The sequence below is a fragment of the Notamacropus eugenii genome, chromosome 3 (genome assembly GCF_028372415.1).
Source record: "Notamacropus eugenii isolate mMacEug1 chromosome 3, mMacEug1.pri_v2, whole genome shotgun sequence".
In the NCBI taxonomy this organism is placed as follows: domain Eukaryota; kingdom Metazoa; phylum Chordata; class Mammalia; order Diprotodontia; family Macropodidae; genus Notamacropus; species Notamacropus eugenii.
The window spans coordinates 441,101,160-441,116,468 of record NC_092874.1 but is presented as its reverse complement, the minus strand read 5'-3'; the positions used below and the strand labels follow the sequence as shown (position 1 = coordinate 441,116,468).

At 39.6% G+C, this 15,309-nt stretch overlaps 1 protein-coding gene across 5 annotated transcripts in view; it reads left to right on the top strand.

The window, feature by feature from the left end:
* Positions 1 to 6,526, top strand: part of ITPR1 (inositol 1,4,5-trisphosphate receptor type 1) — a 384,526-nt gene extending 378,000 nt beyond the window's left edge. For all 5 annotated transcript variants that reach the window (XM_072598619.1, XM_072598616.1, XM_072598617.1 and 2 more), the window contains one exon: positions 5,110 to 6,526. In XM_072598619.1, the coding sequence (XP_072454720.1) occupies positions 5,110 to 5,196 (87 nt within the window). In that variant the 3' untranslated portion in view covers positions 5,197 to 6,526. The remainder of the gene's footprint in view (positions 1 to 5,109) is intronic.
* The last annotated feature ends 8,783 nt before the right edge of the window (positions 6,527 to 15,309 follow it).

Sequence of the window (15,309 nt, the reverse complement as noted above, 5' to 3'; positions counted from 1 at the left end):
ACCAGCAGAATTTGGTGTGTGATTTGGATAGAGGAAAGAAGCAGGGAGATGAGAAGGAAAAGCTGAAGTGGTTCTGAGGTTATAAGCTGAGTGACTGAGAAGATGGAGTTAGCTTCAAAAGAAATAGAGAAGTTTGGAGGCAGGAAAATCAATTCCATCGTGGACATGCTGGTTTTGAGATATCAAGGCCACATCCAAGTGGAGATACCCAGCAGACAATTCAAGAAGTAGGACAGTTCAGGAGAAAAATTGAGGCTGCATATTTTAATACTTTAGTAAATTTGGTAGTCATTGGTACAGAGATCATAATTCAACCCAAGGATGAGTGAGATCACCATGGGAAAATAGAGCAAACAGAAGAGTCAGTCAGTATGCATTTATTAAGTGCCTACTGTGTACCAAGCATTGTGCTAAACATGAGATAGAAAAACAGAGCCTTTGGGAGACACTCATATTTTGAGAAGATAATGAGGCAGAAGAAAGTGTCATGGAAGTCGAGAAGAAAAATGAGCGGTAGAGCAACCCATTTATGTCAAAAGCTCCAGAGAGGTCAAGGAGAATGGAGACATACATAGTAAAGGGCACAAGGTTTACAAAGGTTTTTTTTTAACTGTTTGCAACCTAAGAAAGTAATTTCAGTCAAGTGAGGAAGTCAGAAGCCAGATTACAAAGGCTGAAAGGTGAGTAGGTGGTAAGGTACTGGATGATAAGATGACTATTGACTACTATTTCTAGAAGTTTGACAGTGAAAGGCAGGAACAAGATAGGGCAGTGATGAAAATGGTGTTTTTAGAAAGACTGATGATTTCTTCTGTCAGGAGGGTTATAAAGAAGAGAAACTAGTGTTAGGAAAGCTGCTCTGGGAAGTTTTGCAGAAGACCTATAATACAAGAGTAGTTTAAATGGAAAGGAATAAATGGGTTTGAGATACATAGAAGGAACAACTGGTAGACTTGGAAACTAATTGGATGAGCTAAAGATGACTCTAAGGCTTTGCACCTAGATAACTAGAAAAATCATGGTTTCATTGACAGAAAGAGTGGCTGAGTGGTTTGAAGTACATTGGTCAGCATAAACAAGTTTAAAAGGCTCTCAGATACAGAGGGGGTTATCCCTGAAGGCAAAGTGCAGAGAATTAAAAGACTTTGAAAGATGAGCAATATTAGGGAACTCTCATTAAAAAAGTCTGATTACTCTTGGATAATTTAAGATATCCTTTACTGGATGGAATTGAAAGCCCTGGAAATCCTCAATTCATTAGAATTATCTTTTGAGACTCATCCAGATAAATTTACCACAAAGCACTGAATCAGAGTCCATTAGACTGCAAGAAGTGAATAAGAACAGCAGGATTCTGAATTCCATGGAAGGCCACCAGCCACAGAGAAAGGTAATAGATCCAAGCTCAGTGCTGGATGAGGAGATCAAACAAGGGACGAGAGTGCCATGTTCACTGTAAATGAGGATTTATTCTGTAACTAAGAGTGTTGGTTCAAGCCTTCCTTGAAAAACATGTACTTTCTGGAGCTTGGTGTTTCCCTGCATTTCTCACCTTAGGGTTCCCAACTCCAGCTGAGGCTGTTAAGTAGGTTAACAGGGCTGTACTAGGTCTTCATTAAAATTGAAGACTTTCTGAAATTCTTCCTAGAAAGGAAGAATTCACATTGCTTATGGAATAGTCAAGAAATGGCATCTTGCTCCAACAAAGGCTAAAAGGAACTCTTAACTATGTTTCGTGATAGTGGAGATGTTTTACATGCTTTTTAAAAAAAATCACACTTAGATATACAATTTTTAAGTCCCCTAGAACACTTGACATTTTAGGAAACATTAAATCAGTACACCTTAGGCCAAAATCCATAAGTATGACTTTAAGATTTTCTCTAATACGGTGAAAATTTGATGCAACTTTATTTTATGTAGGCCACTGACAAACAAAACACATATAGGTTCTATAAGAATATGATTTGTTAATCAGCGATTTGTTAAGCAAAGTATAAAGTCAGTCTGCCACATCCAGGCCATATGGTTCAGCTACCAGTAAATATAACAGGATGACAGTATCAGTCTCTTTCTGATCATGACACCCTATACCTTTCTCAGGCAGTTTGACGCTCTATTTCAGTTATATTTGTGTTAGCTGCTTAAACTCTTTTATAGGTTATAAGCTCTTTGAAGGACTTGTTTAGCTTTATATTTCTAGCATATAACACAGATCCAGAATATAGCAGGTGCTAAATAAATGTTGAATTGAAAACTTCTTAGAGAAATTTTTCAGTCAAACCAGACTTCTAGACAACTGGATTCTAAACCGTAAAGAGTTAGGAAAGTGACCCCCCGCCTCCACGGGAGCTACTGGGTAAGGGAATGGTTTTGTAAGGTTGGTTTCACTCTTTGTATCCATATACCTAATACTTGCTACTTATTAGTGTCTGGAGCACAGGTGATTCAAAGGTTCTGAATCATGGTTAGGTAAAAAAAAAATAGAGTTAATTTCTTTTTCCTAGGCATTCTATAATTTTTCCACATTAGTAGAAGCCCACTTCTTCCTTGACTAGGACTTTGTGCATGTCAGTATTTTTTGCATGGGATGCTATATGCTATAAACTGTCCAGGTGATGTTTTATAGGAAGTTGACATTTCTGTAGCACTTGAAGTCTTCTTGGAATCATAAAATGTCAAGTGGTGGAAGGGTCCTCAGTGGCAGCTGACATTAGGCCATACCAGACAAGTGGCTATGCAGCCCTTGCTTAGAGAGCTCCAGTGAAGAGGAACCCACTGCCTACCAAGAGCCCACTCCACTTAAAAGCTTGAATTAAAAGGAAGTTTTTCCTTGTATCAAGACTAAATTTGCTACTTTGGAACTTCTCCCTGCTCTTGAGGCTAAAACTAATCTATCCTTCCACAGAATATCCTTTTAAGTACTTTAAGACAGTTGTCATGTAACACCCCAACATGTGGTTCAGACAGGATTCATGGGGTGCTGGCTTAAGGCCCTTACCCATCCTGGTTGACCCTTCTCTGGACAATTTGCTGTTTATCGGTGTCCTTCCAAGGATAAGATCAGAATAAGACACGACACTCCAGGTGTATTCTAAGGAGGAAAGAGAACAGCTGGTCTCTTACCTCCTCCTTCCTGGAAGCTCTGCTTTTCTTAATGTAGCCCAAGGTCACATTCATATTCTTAGCTTCTGTGTCCCCCACTGTTAACTCCAGTGGAATTTGTAATCCATTAAAATCTCCCACAACTGGTGCTGTGATGTTGATTTCTTGAGCCCAAGTATAACTTTACATTTACCCCAATTACATTTAATCTTTCTCAACTCAGTCCCATGTTGTGATCTGTCAAGTTGTTTTGGGATCCTGCCTTGATTACCCAGTGTATTAGCCCTCCCTTCCTCCAACTTTGCCAACTTGGGGTCACCTGCAGATTTGATGAACATGCTGCTTCTGCCTTCATACAAGCCGGTGATAAAAAAAAAAAAGTCAGATAGCCTAGGATGAGCATAGATCTCCCTTTCAAGTCACTTCAGTTCCACTTATGTTGAGTACATACTTCATGCCAGACACTGGGCTAGGTGCTGGGGATACAGACTTAGGAAAACAGCCTTGCCCCCTACTCTGAAAAAGGTGATATTCTGCTATGAGGAAAGAGCATGTATCCACATAAATCAGTATAAAATGGAAAGCAATTTCAGGGGGAAGCACCGCCAACTGGGGGATCAGGGAAGATATCATGGATAAAGCAGCCACTGGGCCAAGCCTTAAAGGTGGCCAGGAATTCCATGAGGCAGAAGGGGGAAGGGGGCATATTCCAGACAAAGGGGTACATGTGCAGGAAGAGATCAAGTCAGCCATTTAGGCTGAAATGTCAAGTATGTGAGAGAGAGATTTGGAGATAGTCTGGAAAGAGAGGTTGAAGCCAGACTGAAAAGGGCTTTAAATGACAAACCTGAAGCATTTGTATTTTATCCCAGATGCAGCAGGGAGCCACAGCTGCTTATTGAGCAGGAGAATGACATGGTCAGGTGCATGAAGGTAGAATTCAAACTCCCAGTCCATAACTCTTTCCACTATACCAAGCCCCCTGTCCATGTCTGCAATATTCCCTTCAATATCTGTGACTTTGTTATTGATTCTGAGCAAAAAATGATTTTTCAATCTTACTCTGTCCCCTTCCCCATATAACACATAGAAAATACCTAACAGTATAGGGATGTATAGCTTGTTGGCTATGATGACTGATCTAGCCATGGCAGATAGTAAAAACTGTCAACTAAGACATAGATGGGCTTTGAGATTTGCTGATGGAGGGAATGCCATCGCCAGTGAAAACACAGCTGTTTTGAAATGTCTGTACTTTTATGGACAGGGGTTCAATTTCCTTGAGCACTATCCAGGTGAGTCTTGGAAGAAAATGGCAGTTATATAGCTTCATGGATAAAATGTGAGGATTGGAGGTAGGAGGACCTGAGTTCAAACCCTGCCTCAGATGTTTTATAGTCATAGCATCCTGGGAAAGTCACTTAACCCATCTCAGTTTCCTTAGTTTCCATGTCTGAAAAATGAGGAGGTTGGAGTCTTTGTCCTCTAAGATTCCTTTAGGTATAAATCTGTGGTTCTCTGGGTTTGTGACCCTCTAATTGTCCCCTAAAGAAATGTTATCTAATTAGTCCTGTAGTGGACAAGATTTCTCTAAGTATTGTCCTTAGAGACATGCTACATAAGAGCCATTTTTCCAGTGGTCTTCACTCATTTTGAAAAGGGCTTAGTTTGGGTAAAATCATGCAGGGGCCTGTTCGTTCAGCAGACATTTACTGCCTATGCTCTTCCCTACGCTCTGGGGCTGTTTTTTTTTTCCTTGTGAAACAGGAATGAGGCAGCATACTTGAATGTCATGGTGCATGAGGAGGTTCACGGAATTCCCCATTGTGCCCCGGGGAGATGCTCTTTTTGATGTTCTGTGTGTTGAGTGGAGTGGAAGTGCATTATTTGTAGAAAGTGGCTTTCAGTGTAAACCATAACCACAGAGGTACATCTCTGGTTCATTATAAGATTTGATGCACAGGAAGTGTCTGGGTCTAATGAGAAAACTTTTTAACTTTCCAGATGACAGAACAAAGGAAGCAGAAACAGAGAATCGGCCTTCTAGGACATCCTCCTCACATGAACGCCAACCCACAGCAGCCGGCATAAGTCAGTGACATGGAGGGGTCGTATTTAACCACGATTATTATCATTATTAATGTTATTATTATTATTAGCGTGAATAATGCTAACCAGAGGTTCAGATTCAACCACTAAGGCTACGTCTGTGTGTTTAGTACATTTGTAAATACCCAGTTTTATACTGTATGTATATGATTGCTACTACAAAGGTTTGGGTATATGTATTGTAATTAGAAGTGTTGGCACAGTGAGGTTTCATTTGTGCCAAAAAACTTATCAAAAATGCCTTTTTTTGGAAGGACTAAAGAAAGCACCTGAATTGCACTTGAACAGGATTATAGATTTAAAAGTATGTGACCTGTATTTTGTATTTAAAAAAAACTAGAATAGCCAGTATTTATGTTTTTATACAATTGTGCAATATGAATTATGCAATCACAACATGTTTGTAACTCCTGAGTGTCCAAAAAGGAGTACACATCTTTGAAGCTGGTGTGTTAATACTCTCTAATGAATGGTTAAATATCAGGCAAAGAAGGCAGCTGCCAAATTGTATTCGTAGCAAGTTTCAGGCCCCTGGGCATTTTGTACTACATAACGATCCTGTGACGATGCCACTTTCTTGTTGCTGGTGGCATCAGTGCCTCCATCTTTCAGGGATGTTGCTGGAAAGCTATGTGCTCTTGAATTGGTATCAACAGAAAAAAAATTCTTTAAAAAAGTCATTTTGGTTTACGCTTCTAAATTATTATTGATCAGACTGATGATTTGTTTAAAAGCAAAGGGCCAAAGTAGAGGCTAAGGCAAAAACTTGTGAAGAAGTTAATGAATTTCTTAAAGGGAACTTTTTGTGCCAAGTTGAGGATGAATGCACACTGCTGGCCAATCAGTGTCTTCTCCTGGGGTGGGGTTGTACTATGCTGTAAAGGAATGAATAAATGATGGTTTCTAGATTCACCAATCCAAATGCAGGATTGAGTTTTCTTATTTCATCACGTGCAACATGCTGTACCAATTAGAAGTTTTAAACAGACATGCATTATACCAACTGAAATATAAACTATATCCCATTAGAACTTGTAGCTGAGCACTGACATGTAATACTTGTGAACGAGCCACAGTATTTTGGTTTTGTTGTCGTCACTTGATTTATTTTTCTTGAAGGCTGAAAAAGAATGAAAGGAAACATTTTTTATATCTGTTGCCTAGTTTTGTACATGGACCTCATTTTAAAAAAGATGATTTCTCTGCAAATAGTTTTAAAATGTACTGAAAGCAGAGTTACAAAATGAGTACTACTAAACTTTGTAAATGCATAAATAAAAATAGATATTTAAATAAATGATGCAGAATACTACTACCTGGTCATAGACTGATGGTGTTTGTTTGGCAGAATTCACTGTTTCTTTTTCCACAGTTAGGCACTCCATATAAATTTTCTATTAAACTACATTTCAATAAGCAGAAATCCAAAGAGTTTGGATACAGATAAACTGAAACACTGATTGCCTGACTGAGTGTGGAGTATAAAGGAATACTCTGCTCCCCCTAATTCGGCTGAGAACATGCTACCTCTGAGAACCAATACTGGTTCATATTTAATACAATATTCATTCATTCTTCCACCACAGTGATTGTCAAGTAGGCTGTCATGACAACCTGTTATGTGTCACAACACAAAGCTAGGCGTGTTTGCCTGTTTCTCTGCCTTGGATTCATTGGGCAATCAATCTGGCTTGCTATCTGTAATCCAGGAGTGTCCCTGACAGCAGTGGTAAACTCCAGATGACAGAGCTGTGGCAAGAGTTTTTTAGTAGGCAGAGTTTTGACTGAAATATGGCCAGAGAACCCACTCACTCTCCTGCAGAGAAAGGAGACTTTTGCCAAGTGCCCTTCTGACCCCGCTTTCCTGTATGCTCTGATAAATAAGAATAATTGTCACCTAAAGTTGAGAAATAGGTCATATAAAACATTCCCAATTAAATCAGCAGTTTTCATTGCAATTGCTTTTTTGTAATATTTAATACATTGGGGGGGAGCGCATGGTAATAAATTATTATTAGTTCACCAGTAAGTCCATTGTTAAAGTATTCTTTCCACATTAAGTCAACCAAGATATTTGAAGGTGTGTATCTAGAAACAAAGAAATAAATGACATTATTGCTAAAACCTCTGAGACAAGCAAACACAATCTTTGCAACCTTTGGCCAGTTTTTCCCCTTTCTCTCTCAGGTTGTCCAGTACAATATAAATCTGTGGCATGTGCAGCTCCTTTCCCAAGTTCCATCGTGTTCACTGGAAAGTTCTGCATTGACATGTTCGGGTTATAGCACCTATGGGTTTGTCATGTTTCATCTGAATCCTGTCACTTAAGATACAGATCTTGGTTCAGTTTGCCAGCCTCAGCAAAACTGACACGGAATAGGAATGTCCCTCCACCCTATGTGCAGTGGTTCAGCTTGGGAGTGAACACTGAAGCCCAATATGTATCTGGCAAACAAGTCTGAAAAACACACTGTAACCTTTTGGGGTATAGCTGATTACCAAAGGCTTATACGGACCCACCAACCATCTGAGAGCTCAGCACTGCTGCTTCTTCACAGGTCAGAGGCCAGGTCACAATCAGAGCCAGCTCACCAGGTCAAAAAGTAGTGCTGTAAAGTGGATTAATCTCCAAGGGCTATATTCTAGAACTAAACTTATATTTCAGTACTTTTAAGATAACATTTTCTTAGCCTGTGAGCCAGGCCAGTATTTTTCCATTTTTCAGCTTCTTGCTTAATTTTAGATGAATACAACTTAACCATTAGTTACTATTAGCTACTTGAAGTATACAGTGTATACAATATACTATTACTATTTATAGTATATTACCAAATAGTATACCGTACTATCCTAGTAGACTAGTTACTACTGGTAACAGCCATCAATCTTTCACTAGCACAAATCCCTGAGAACTCACGTAGGTTTCCTGATAACTCTCATTCACCTCTGGAAATCCATTTATATTTTCCTAATATCCATGTTAGATACCACTGCTTTTCTAATTTTTCCCTAACACTGCCTCTTGAGTTACTTACTTAGCCTTTTCCTTCTTCCTGCCAATAAAGTTTCCATCCATTTGTTCAAATCCTGCTGCACTCATTGATATTCCATCCTGTTTTAGGGACACTTCACTTTTTCCTAGAACTGTGCTTTTCCCCCGGTTAACTTCCTTTATTCCCATTCTTTCACAATTTGATTCAACTGGTTTGGTTGGCTTCCAGGTTCCTGTTCCTCATTCATTGTTCTCATGGTTCCTTTCAACATGTTGCTTCTTTTAGTTGTACTTTCTGAAAATGGGCTGCTGATGAATTTGACTCCCACGACACATGTAAGGCTTGGACATTTTACTCTGCTCAAGTGAACATTAACACATTTGCTAAAGCAGAAAAGAAGCATTCTTTATTTGTGGAAATCAGCCAACAAGTTACTCCTCACTGTAGCAAACTGAACAAAACCATGTTCCTGAACCAGTGGGGAAATTTTCATAATCTATCCAAAATGTAAGGAAATGTACACTTTAAACTCAGAATTCTAGATTTCCACAGCCTTCTATTATGAATGGTTTAGATCAGCAGTCAACATAAGGACATCAAATCCCATAGAGTACACTGAACAATAACACAATTCAAGTCATCCAAAGGTCAATTAGGAGCTGGAATTAGGAGCTCTTTTTAACAATCGTATAATCTAGTCCCTTCATTTAATAGACAGGGAACTGAGGCCTAGCTAGCCCATTGCTTTAAGTACCAAGTTAAGAATCTAAGTGTCCTGAATCCCAGAATACAACTTGCTTCACTGTGCTATGTGGCCTCCTTGCCAGAGCAGGGTCTAAATGATAACGAAATCATGTGGTTCAATCTTATAATCCCACCCATCTTCTTATAGAAATAGGAAAGATATTTAACATTTTTGTTAGTTTAGTTAGTTAATATTTTGCTTATTTATGCCGTGTTTTCTTTTCAAGCATTCAAGGGGATCTGCAAATTATAAGGCACTGAGCTATTTTCAGTTCTAGCATTTAAGACTGGTTAAGTTCTATGCAAAATATCAAGCATTTATTAAGGGACTGTTATGTGCAAGGCACTACTCTAGGTACTTAAAGTTATCAACATGAAAGGGTTCCCATAGAAGGTGACCTCTGAGCTAAGCCTGGAAAGAAACAAGGATTCTGAGGAAGATGGAATGCTGATTTTAGAAAACGGCAAGGTCAGTTTGGATGAAAGACTATGTGAAAGGGAGTAATTTGGAATGTCAGGAAGAGTAGACTGGAGCCAAAGAGCAGTTAGTGTTTTTGTCCAAAGGAAATAGGAAAGCTAGAAAAGATTCTTGAGTAAAGGAGTGATGTGGTTATACCTGTGCTTTATGCTGTTTTGTGAGATATACTCTTGGAAGATATACTGAGGGGAGACTGAGAGAAGGAAGACGAGTTTAAAAACTACTGGAATCATCCAGATGAGAAGGGATGAGCATGCCTCTAGTATTGGTGGTACAGGTGAGGGAAGATGGAAGGTGACTTAGAGGTTGTGCATTCAGGAAGGTGAAAGAATGGTGGTACCCTCAACAGAGGGACAGATTCAGGGGAAATGATAAGGAGTTCCTTTTGGGACATGAGTTTGAGATGCTGATGGGACTTTCATGTGGCCAGTAGTCAATGATCTCAGCAAGAGATGGAATCTCTGTCATCTCTAACGACCCAATAAGCATTTGTCACCTAATACTTTTCAGAAAGGAATTAGTCCCTTTTCAACTTCATATAATGTGGTTTTCTATAGTGAAAATATGCATATGCTGAGACTCAGACTTTATCTTGAGCAGTCAGATGTTTTTATTAGTAAACTTGACTTTGCTGTTGCTCTTTATAATGGTAATTTGTCAGCAACCAACAAGAATGATGGAAAACCCCTGTGAAGATTTCGATTTTACAAAAAGTACCCAAAATTCCACTAGTTTTGCATCACAAAGTAGTGGTTAAAGTAAAGGTTTGAGTAAAGTGCCATGAATGTGGTTTTTGTGGGTGGTTATCTCTCAGAATGACTATTAGGACTCACCAGTTATCTGACAGGGGAGATCTAGAATGACATCTATAAATATAACAAGTGTAACAAATATCTTTCCACCCCTGGCATTCTCGCCATATGATCAGCTCACCATGCATTGGGCCACAGGTGCCTAAAAACATTCTCAAAGTTTCGAGACTGCGACTATATGCTAGGGATGAAGTCAGAAAAAAACAGAGAAGCTGTTCCCACTAGGTTTCCAAATATGGCCAAGGAAAGTAATCAGGTAAATTCTTCAGCAGTATCTACATGAGCTTTACCTCCCAAGACAAAGGTTTTACTCATTGTTGTATTTAAAATCATTACCAGAGATTGAGCACTGAAATTGCAAGTTGTTTGTTTTAAGGTCATGACAAACTAGCATGAACAAGAGGATTCTAACACCCAGAAGTGAAACTGCCTCATCTCTGCTGGCTGGAAGGAAAACAAGATAAAAGCCACTCAAAAATAATGTAAAGGTTAAGAAAACCCCTATGATGATTTTGGAGAAGAGTCCCCAAACACAGGCTATGCATACAGTATGCGGAAATGAGGGTTCAGAGCTTGTAAATAGCTCCCCACATTTTACACTGAAAATATTACAAGTGATCCTGTGGGCATTATTTGGCACTAAAAGAGATACTACAGCTCTGGCCTGGCCACTTTTCATACAACCATTTAAACTGTGTTATACGTTAACTTCCAAGTCGATAAGATGGATATGAAAACCAGATCAACTTGGAATGAATGTTGAAGACTTACAAGGCACTTTTTATGACGGTTCTCTGGGAGGGGGAAAAAACTCAGAATGGAACACTGGATGTGAACAAAATGAGACTGTCTAGGTGACAAGTTCTCAGATATGTTAATGACAAGCTTGCTGTGACCATGCCACATTCTTAAATTGAAACCAGAGCTCTCAACACTTTCCTCCCTCACTGTCTTGCCTTCAAACCCCCTTAGGTTTCTATCTTTTAATTTTTCATCAACTGAGTATCTTAGTTTTTCTGTCTACTAGTGGAACAACTTAAATAACTTCATGTCTTTAAGATTTAGTTTTCTCAGGAATAAACACAGGGTAGGGGCCAAAATGTAATGTTTATATGGATGAACAATAGATAGGAAGTCCAGCTTGATTCCAGTGACAGGGAAGGGGCTCCGACCTGAGTGACAGAGAGCTGAAAGGCAGGTGAATGTTTATGCAGGACCCACCTCCCCCTCACCCAGACCCAGAAAGAAGGAAGATGGAGAAGACAGCACTCTTCTCACTTGGAAGAGACCACCTTCTAAAAAGGCTGGAGACAGGAATGACTTACAACCTCAAATCTCTGTGCCTTTAAAGGGAGGTCTGAAGATGTTGCTCAGTCCACTGCCCCTCACATCAAGCAAATGTCTAGAGAGATCTTTCACTATTTTTTCAATTGCACTATATCAAAGCATTTTATAAAAATTTATGGAAATTTGTAAAGCACCTATTTGCAAGGTTCTGAAGCTACAAAGGCAAATAAAACAGTCCCTGTCCTCCTAAAGCTTATATTCTACTAAACCTTCATAGTTTAAAAAAATAGGGTGATAGGAGAAGGTTTTTACCAATAGGATCAAGGCCTAACAAATTTCTCAGTTTAGCTGAAGTCCTTTTATGTGAACATAAAATGTTAAGGGCTATATCCCAAATACTCTATTTTAAATTAAAACATCCAAATTACATTTAGATAATTATCAATTGCATTTAGAGAAGAAACCATACAATTCATGTCTGTCTCTCAAACACATCCGCCCCTCCCCCAATTCTTTATATCTATTAGGTTAAAATAAAGGAACAGTCATTTATTACATACAGATTACTATGCTAGGTGGGGGGCAGGGTTTGCAGGGGTGAGGGAATATAGTTTACAAAAGACCTGAGTACTGCTCTCATGGAACATACAGTACATCAGGGATATAAGACTCCAACATATCTGTGTTATCCATTATTATTAAGTTCAAAAACAAAGGGCTTCATGAAGTCTGATGGCGATGACTACTATGGACCCAAAGAATCAAGGAAGACTTCGTAGGAGAAATGACATTTGAGTTACATTCAAAGAATGGCTAGGAATTCAACAGATGAAAAGTGAGGAGAAATAGGGAAGAGCGTGAGCAAAGACATGGAGAGAGGAGAGCTCGGAGCAGATTTAGCCCTCTACTGCCATTGTTCAGTCTGGTCTGGCTCTCCCTGACCTCAGCACCTGGAGTGGTTTGCCATTTCCTTCTCCTGCTCATTTTCCAGATGCTTGTCATTAGCGTATCTCAGAAATGAGCAACATCTTCATTTCCAAACTGAGGCAGACAGTGACTTGCCCAGGGTCACACAACTATTAAGTGTCTGAGGCCAGAATTGAACTCAGGAAGATGAGTTTTCCTAACTCCAAACCTGTCACTCTATTCATTGCACCTCTAGTCTAGCTACAGCATACAGTACTTCATTGAAAGAACAATATGAAATTAGACTGGAAGGGTAAGATGGTGCTATAGTCAGTTAAAGTGCCTGGATTCCCAACACAGGAATTTAAACTTTATTTTTGTGGATAATAGGGAGCCACTGAAGAGTCTGAGCACAGAATGACATGACTCAGTCTGTGTTTTTTGATTCACTGACTACACATAATGAAAATTATTCTAGAAAAATGATGAAAAATGCAAAAAAGTCAAAAAGTAGAGAGAAAAAAACAAAAGAAAGCCTTCACAGTAGTTCAAATGGATGAAAATAATGGTCTGAACTAGGCTGGTGGCACTAGGAATAGAGAGGAGATAAAATTAAAGGATATTTTCCAGGTAAGATGAAGACTACTGAATAAACTCTAACTGAGAGGGAGGGAGAGGAAAGAATCAAGGGTAATTCCAAAGTTGCAATCATAAGCAGCCAGGCAGTAAGTCATAGTCAGAAAAGCAGCAAATTTAGGAGAGTGAAAAGGAAGTAGTTCGGTTTAGGAGAGAAGTAATTGATTAGCCTTTTGGCGTGTGTTACGGTGAAACCTAAAAAGCTCTTCTCGGAATAATGCTTTTACATGCATAAAATACATAGGATTACCAAGGAAAGCAATTTTATTCGAATACAGTTATCAAAATTTTTTTAAAAACAAGTAGACTCAGCTAGGCTTAATCAATTAGAAAGTTATTGGAAAAGGGCTGATTGATAGTGGAAAAGATGAAGTCCTTGAACTAGGGTAGACTCTATATTATTGGAGAGATGGAGACTGCCCTGAAGGATGTTGTAGACTTAGAATGGATAAGACTTGGCAAGTGTTAGGGCATGAGAGGTTGAAAGAGAAAACAGAAATCAAGGATAACTCTGAGGTTGGAAACCTGGGTGATTTGAAGGATGGTGGTATCCTCAACAGGTAATTTGCAGGATGAGTTTCTTTGGGAATGGGGCAATAGAAATTCTATTTTGGACATGTTGAGTTTGAGACTCCTATGGAACCTCCAAGGGGAGATGTTCTGCAAGCATTTGTTATTATAATGCATGGCTAACGTTCCTGTGAGAAAATAGGTCTGGATAGATGGATTTGGAAGTTATGTACATAAAGATGAAAAATGAGCCTCTAGGAAATCATGAAATCATCAAGGGAGACAGTGCAGAGAGAGAAGTGATGACCCAAGACAGAATCTTGGGGAACAGTACCAATTAGTGGTCAGGAAGATCATGATCCAATAAAGGGAACTGAGAAGGAACAGTCAGGTAGAAGGAGAATCAGAGAAGAGATAGTGTCTAGCAGGGAGAGGGTTGATTGAACAAGAGAAGGGGACTAAACGTGCTGTCTCTGGATCCAAGGGGGATGGAGAATGTCCAGTCGGAGTGGATGGTCAATAGTATCAGAAATGCAAAGACCAAAAAGGACTGGACAGTCAGTCACAGTGGATGATCAGAATGACATCAAGAACACAACAGGAGGGATCAGACCTCTGAATCATCTGTGCCTCTTCTCTCACCCCACACAACCCGCTGCCAAATCTTATCACTTCCACATACACAATAACTCTCACCTCAGGCCCCTTCTCTCCATTCACATAGCCACCCTACGTTTAGGAGCTCCTCACCTCTCTCGTGACTACTGCAGTAACTTCCAGGCTGTCCTCCCTGCCTAAATTTAGCTTCATTCCAATCCCTCTTCTATGCAGCAGCTAAAGTGATTGTCCCAAAATGCAAGCTTAACCATATTACTCATCTATTCATTCAATATACTCCTTGAAAATCAAATGTAAAGTCCTCTCTGGAGAACTGGAAGCCCTTCACCACCTGGTGCCAACTTACCTTTCCAGACCCGAACTATTCTCCTCCTAGCACACTACAGTTTAGCCAAACTGACCTTCCTTCTCTTCATATACAGTGCTCCATTGGACTCATCTGATTCCTAATCCCAAAGCAGACCCTCTTGCCTGGAATGTGCTCCCTCCTTCCTTTCCTCTGACTGTCAGAATTCCTAATTTCCATCAAGGTTCAGCTCAAGCACCACTCCACATGAAGCCTTTTCTGATCTCCCTAGCTATTAGCGCCTCTCCCTCCTACAAATCACCTTGTCTCTATTTTATACACATACACACACATGCATGTCAATGAGCATTTATTAAGCACTTACTGAATGCCAGGCATAACATACACATGTCAATGTTCTTTCCTTTGATTATGTTGTAAGCAGAGACTCACTTTTGTCTATGTATTCTCAATACCTACCACAGTGCCTGGCATATGTCAGATGCTTAATAAAGGACTATAGATCAGAAATTAGAGAGACCTCTGATCAAAAGAAAAGTAAAAGTAGGTGATGATGCTAAGGTGTTATGAAAAATGCAGGCAGGGAGCTGATGGAGCCTACCTCAGCTAGCCTCAGGCCATCCTCTCTTAAGTGTATGTCAAAGAGATGTGGTTGGAGGCAGGGGAGGTAAGAAAGAAAAGCTTTGAAACATTTACTGTAAAGAACTAGATTAGAACAGAAAAACAGTAGCAAATCAAATCAGGTCCCTATATTGAAGCTCCACACAGACAATGCCCTTGCTTCTGAAGGCTACTTCCTCTGTC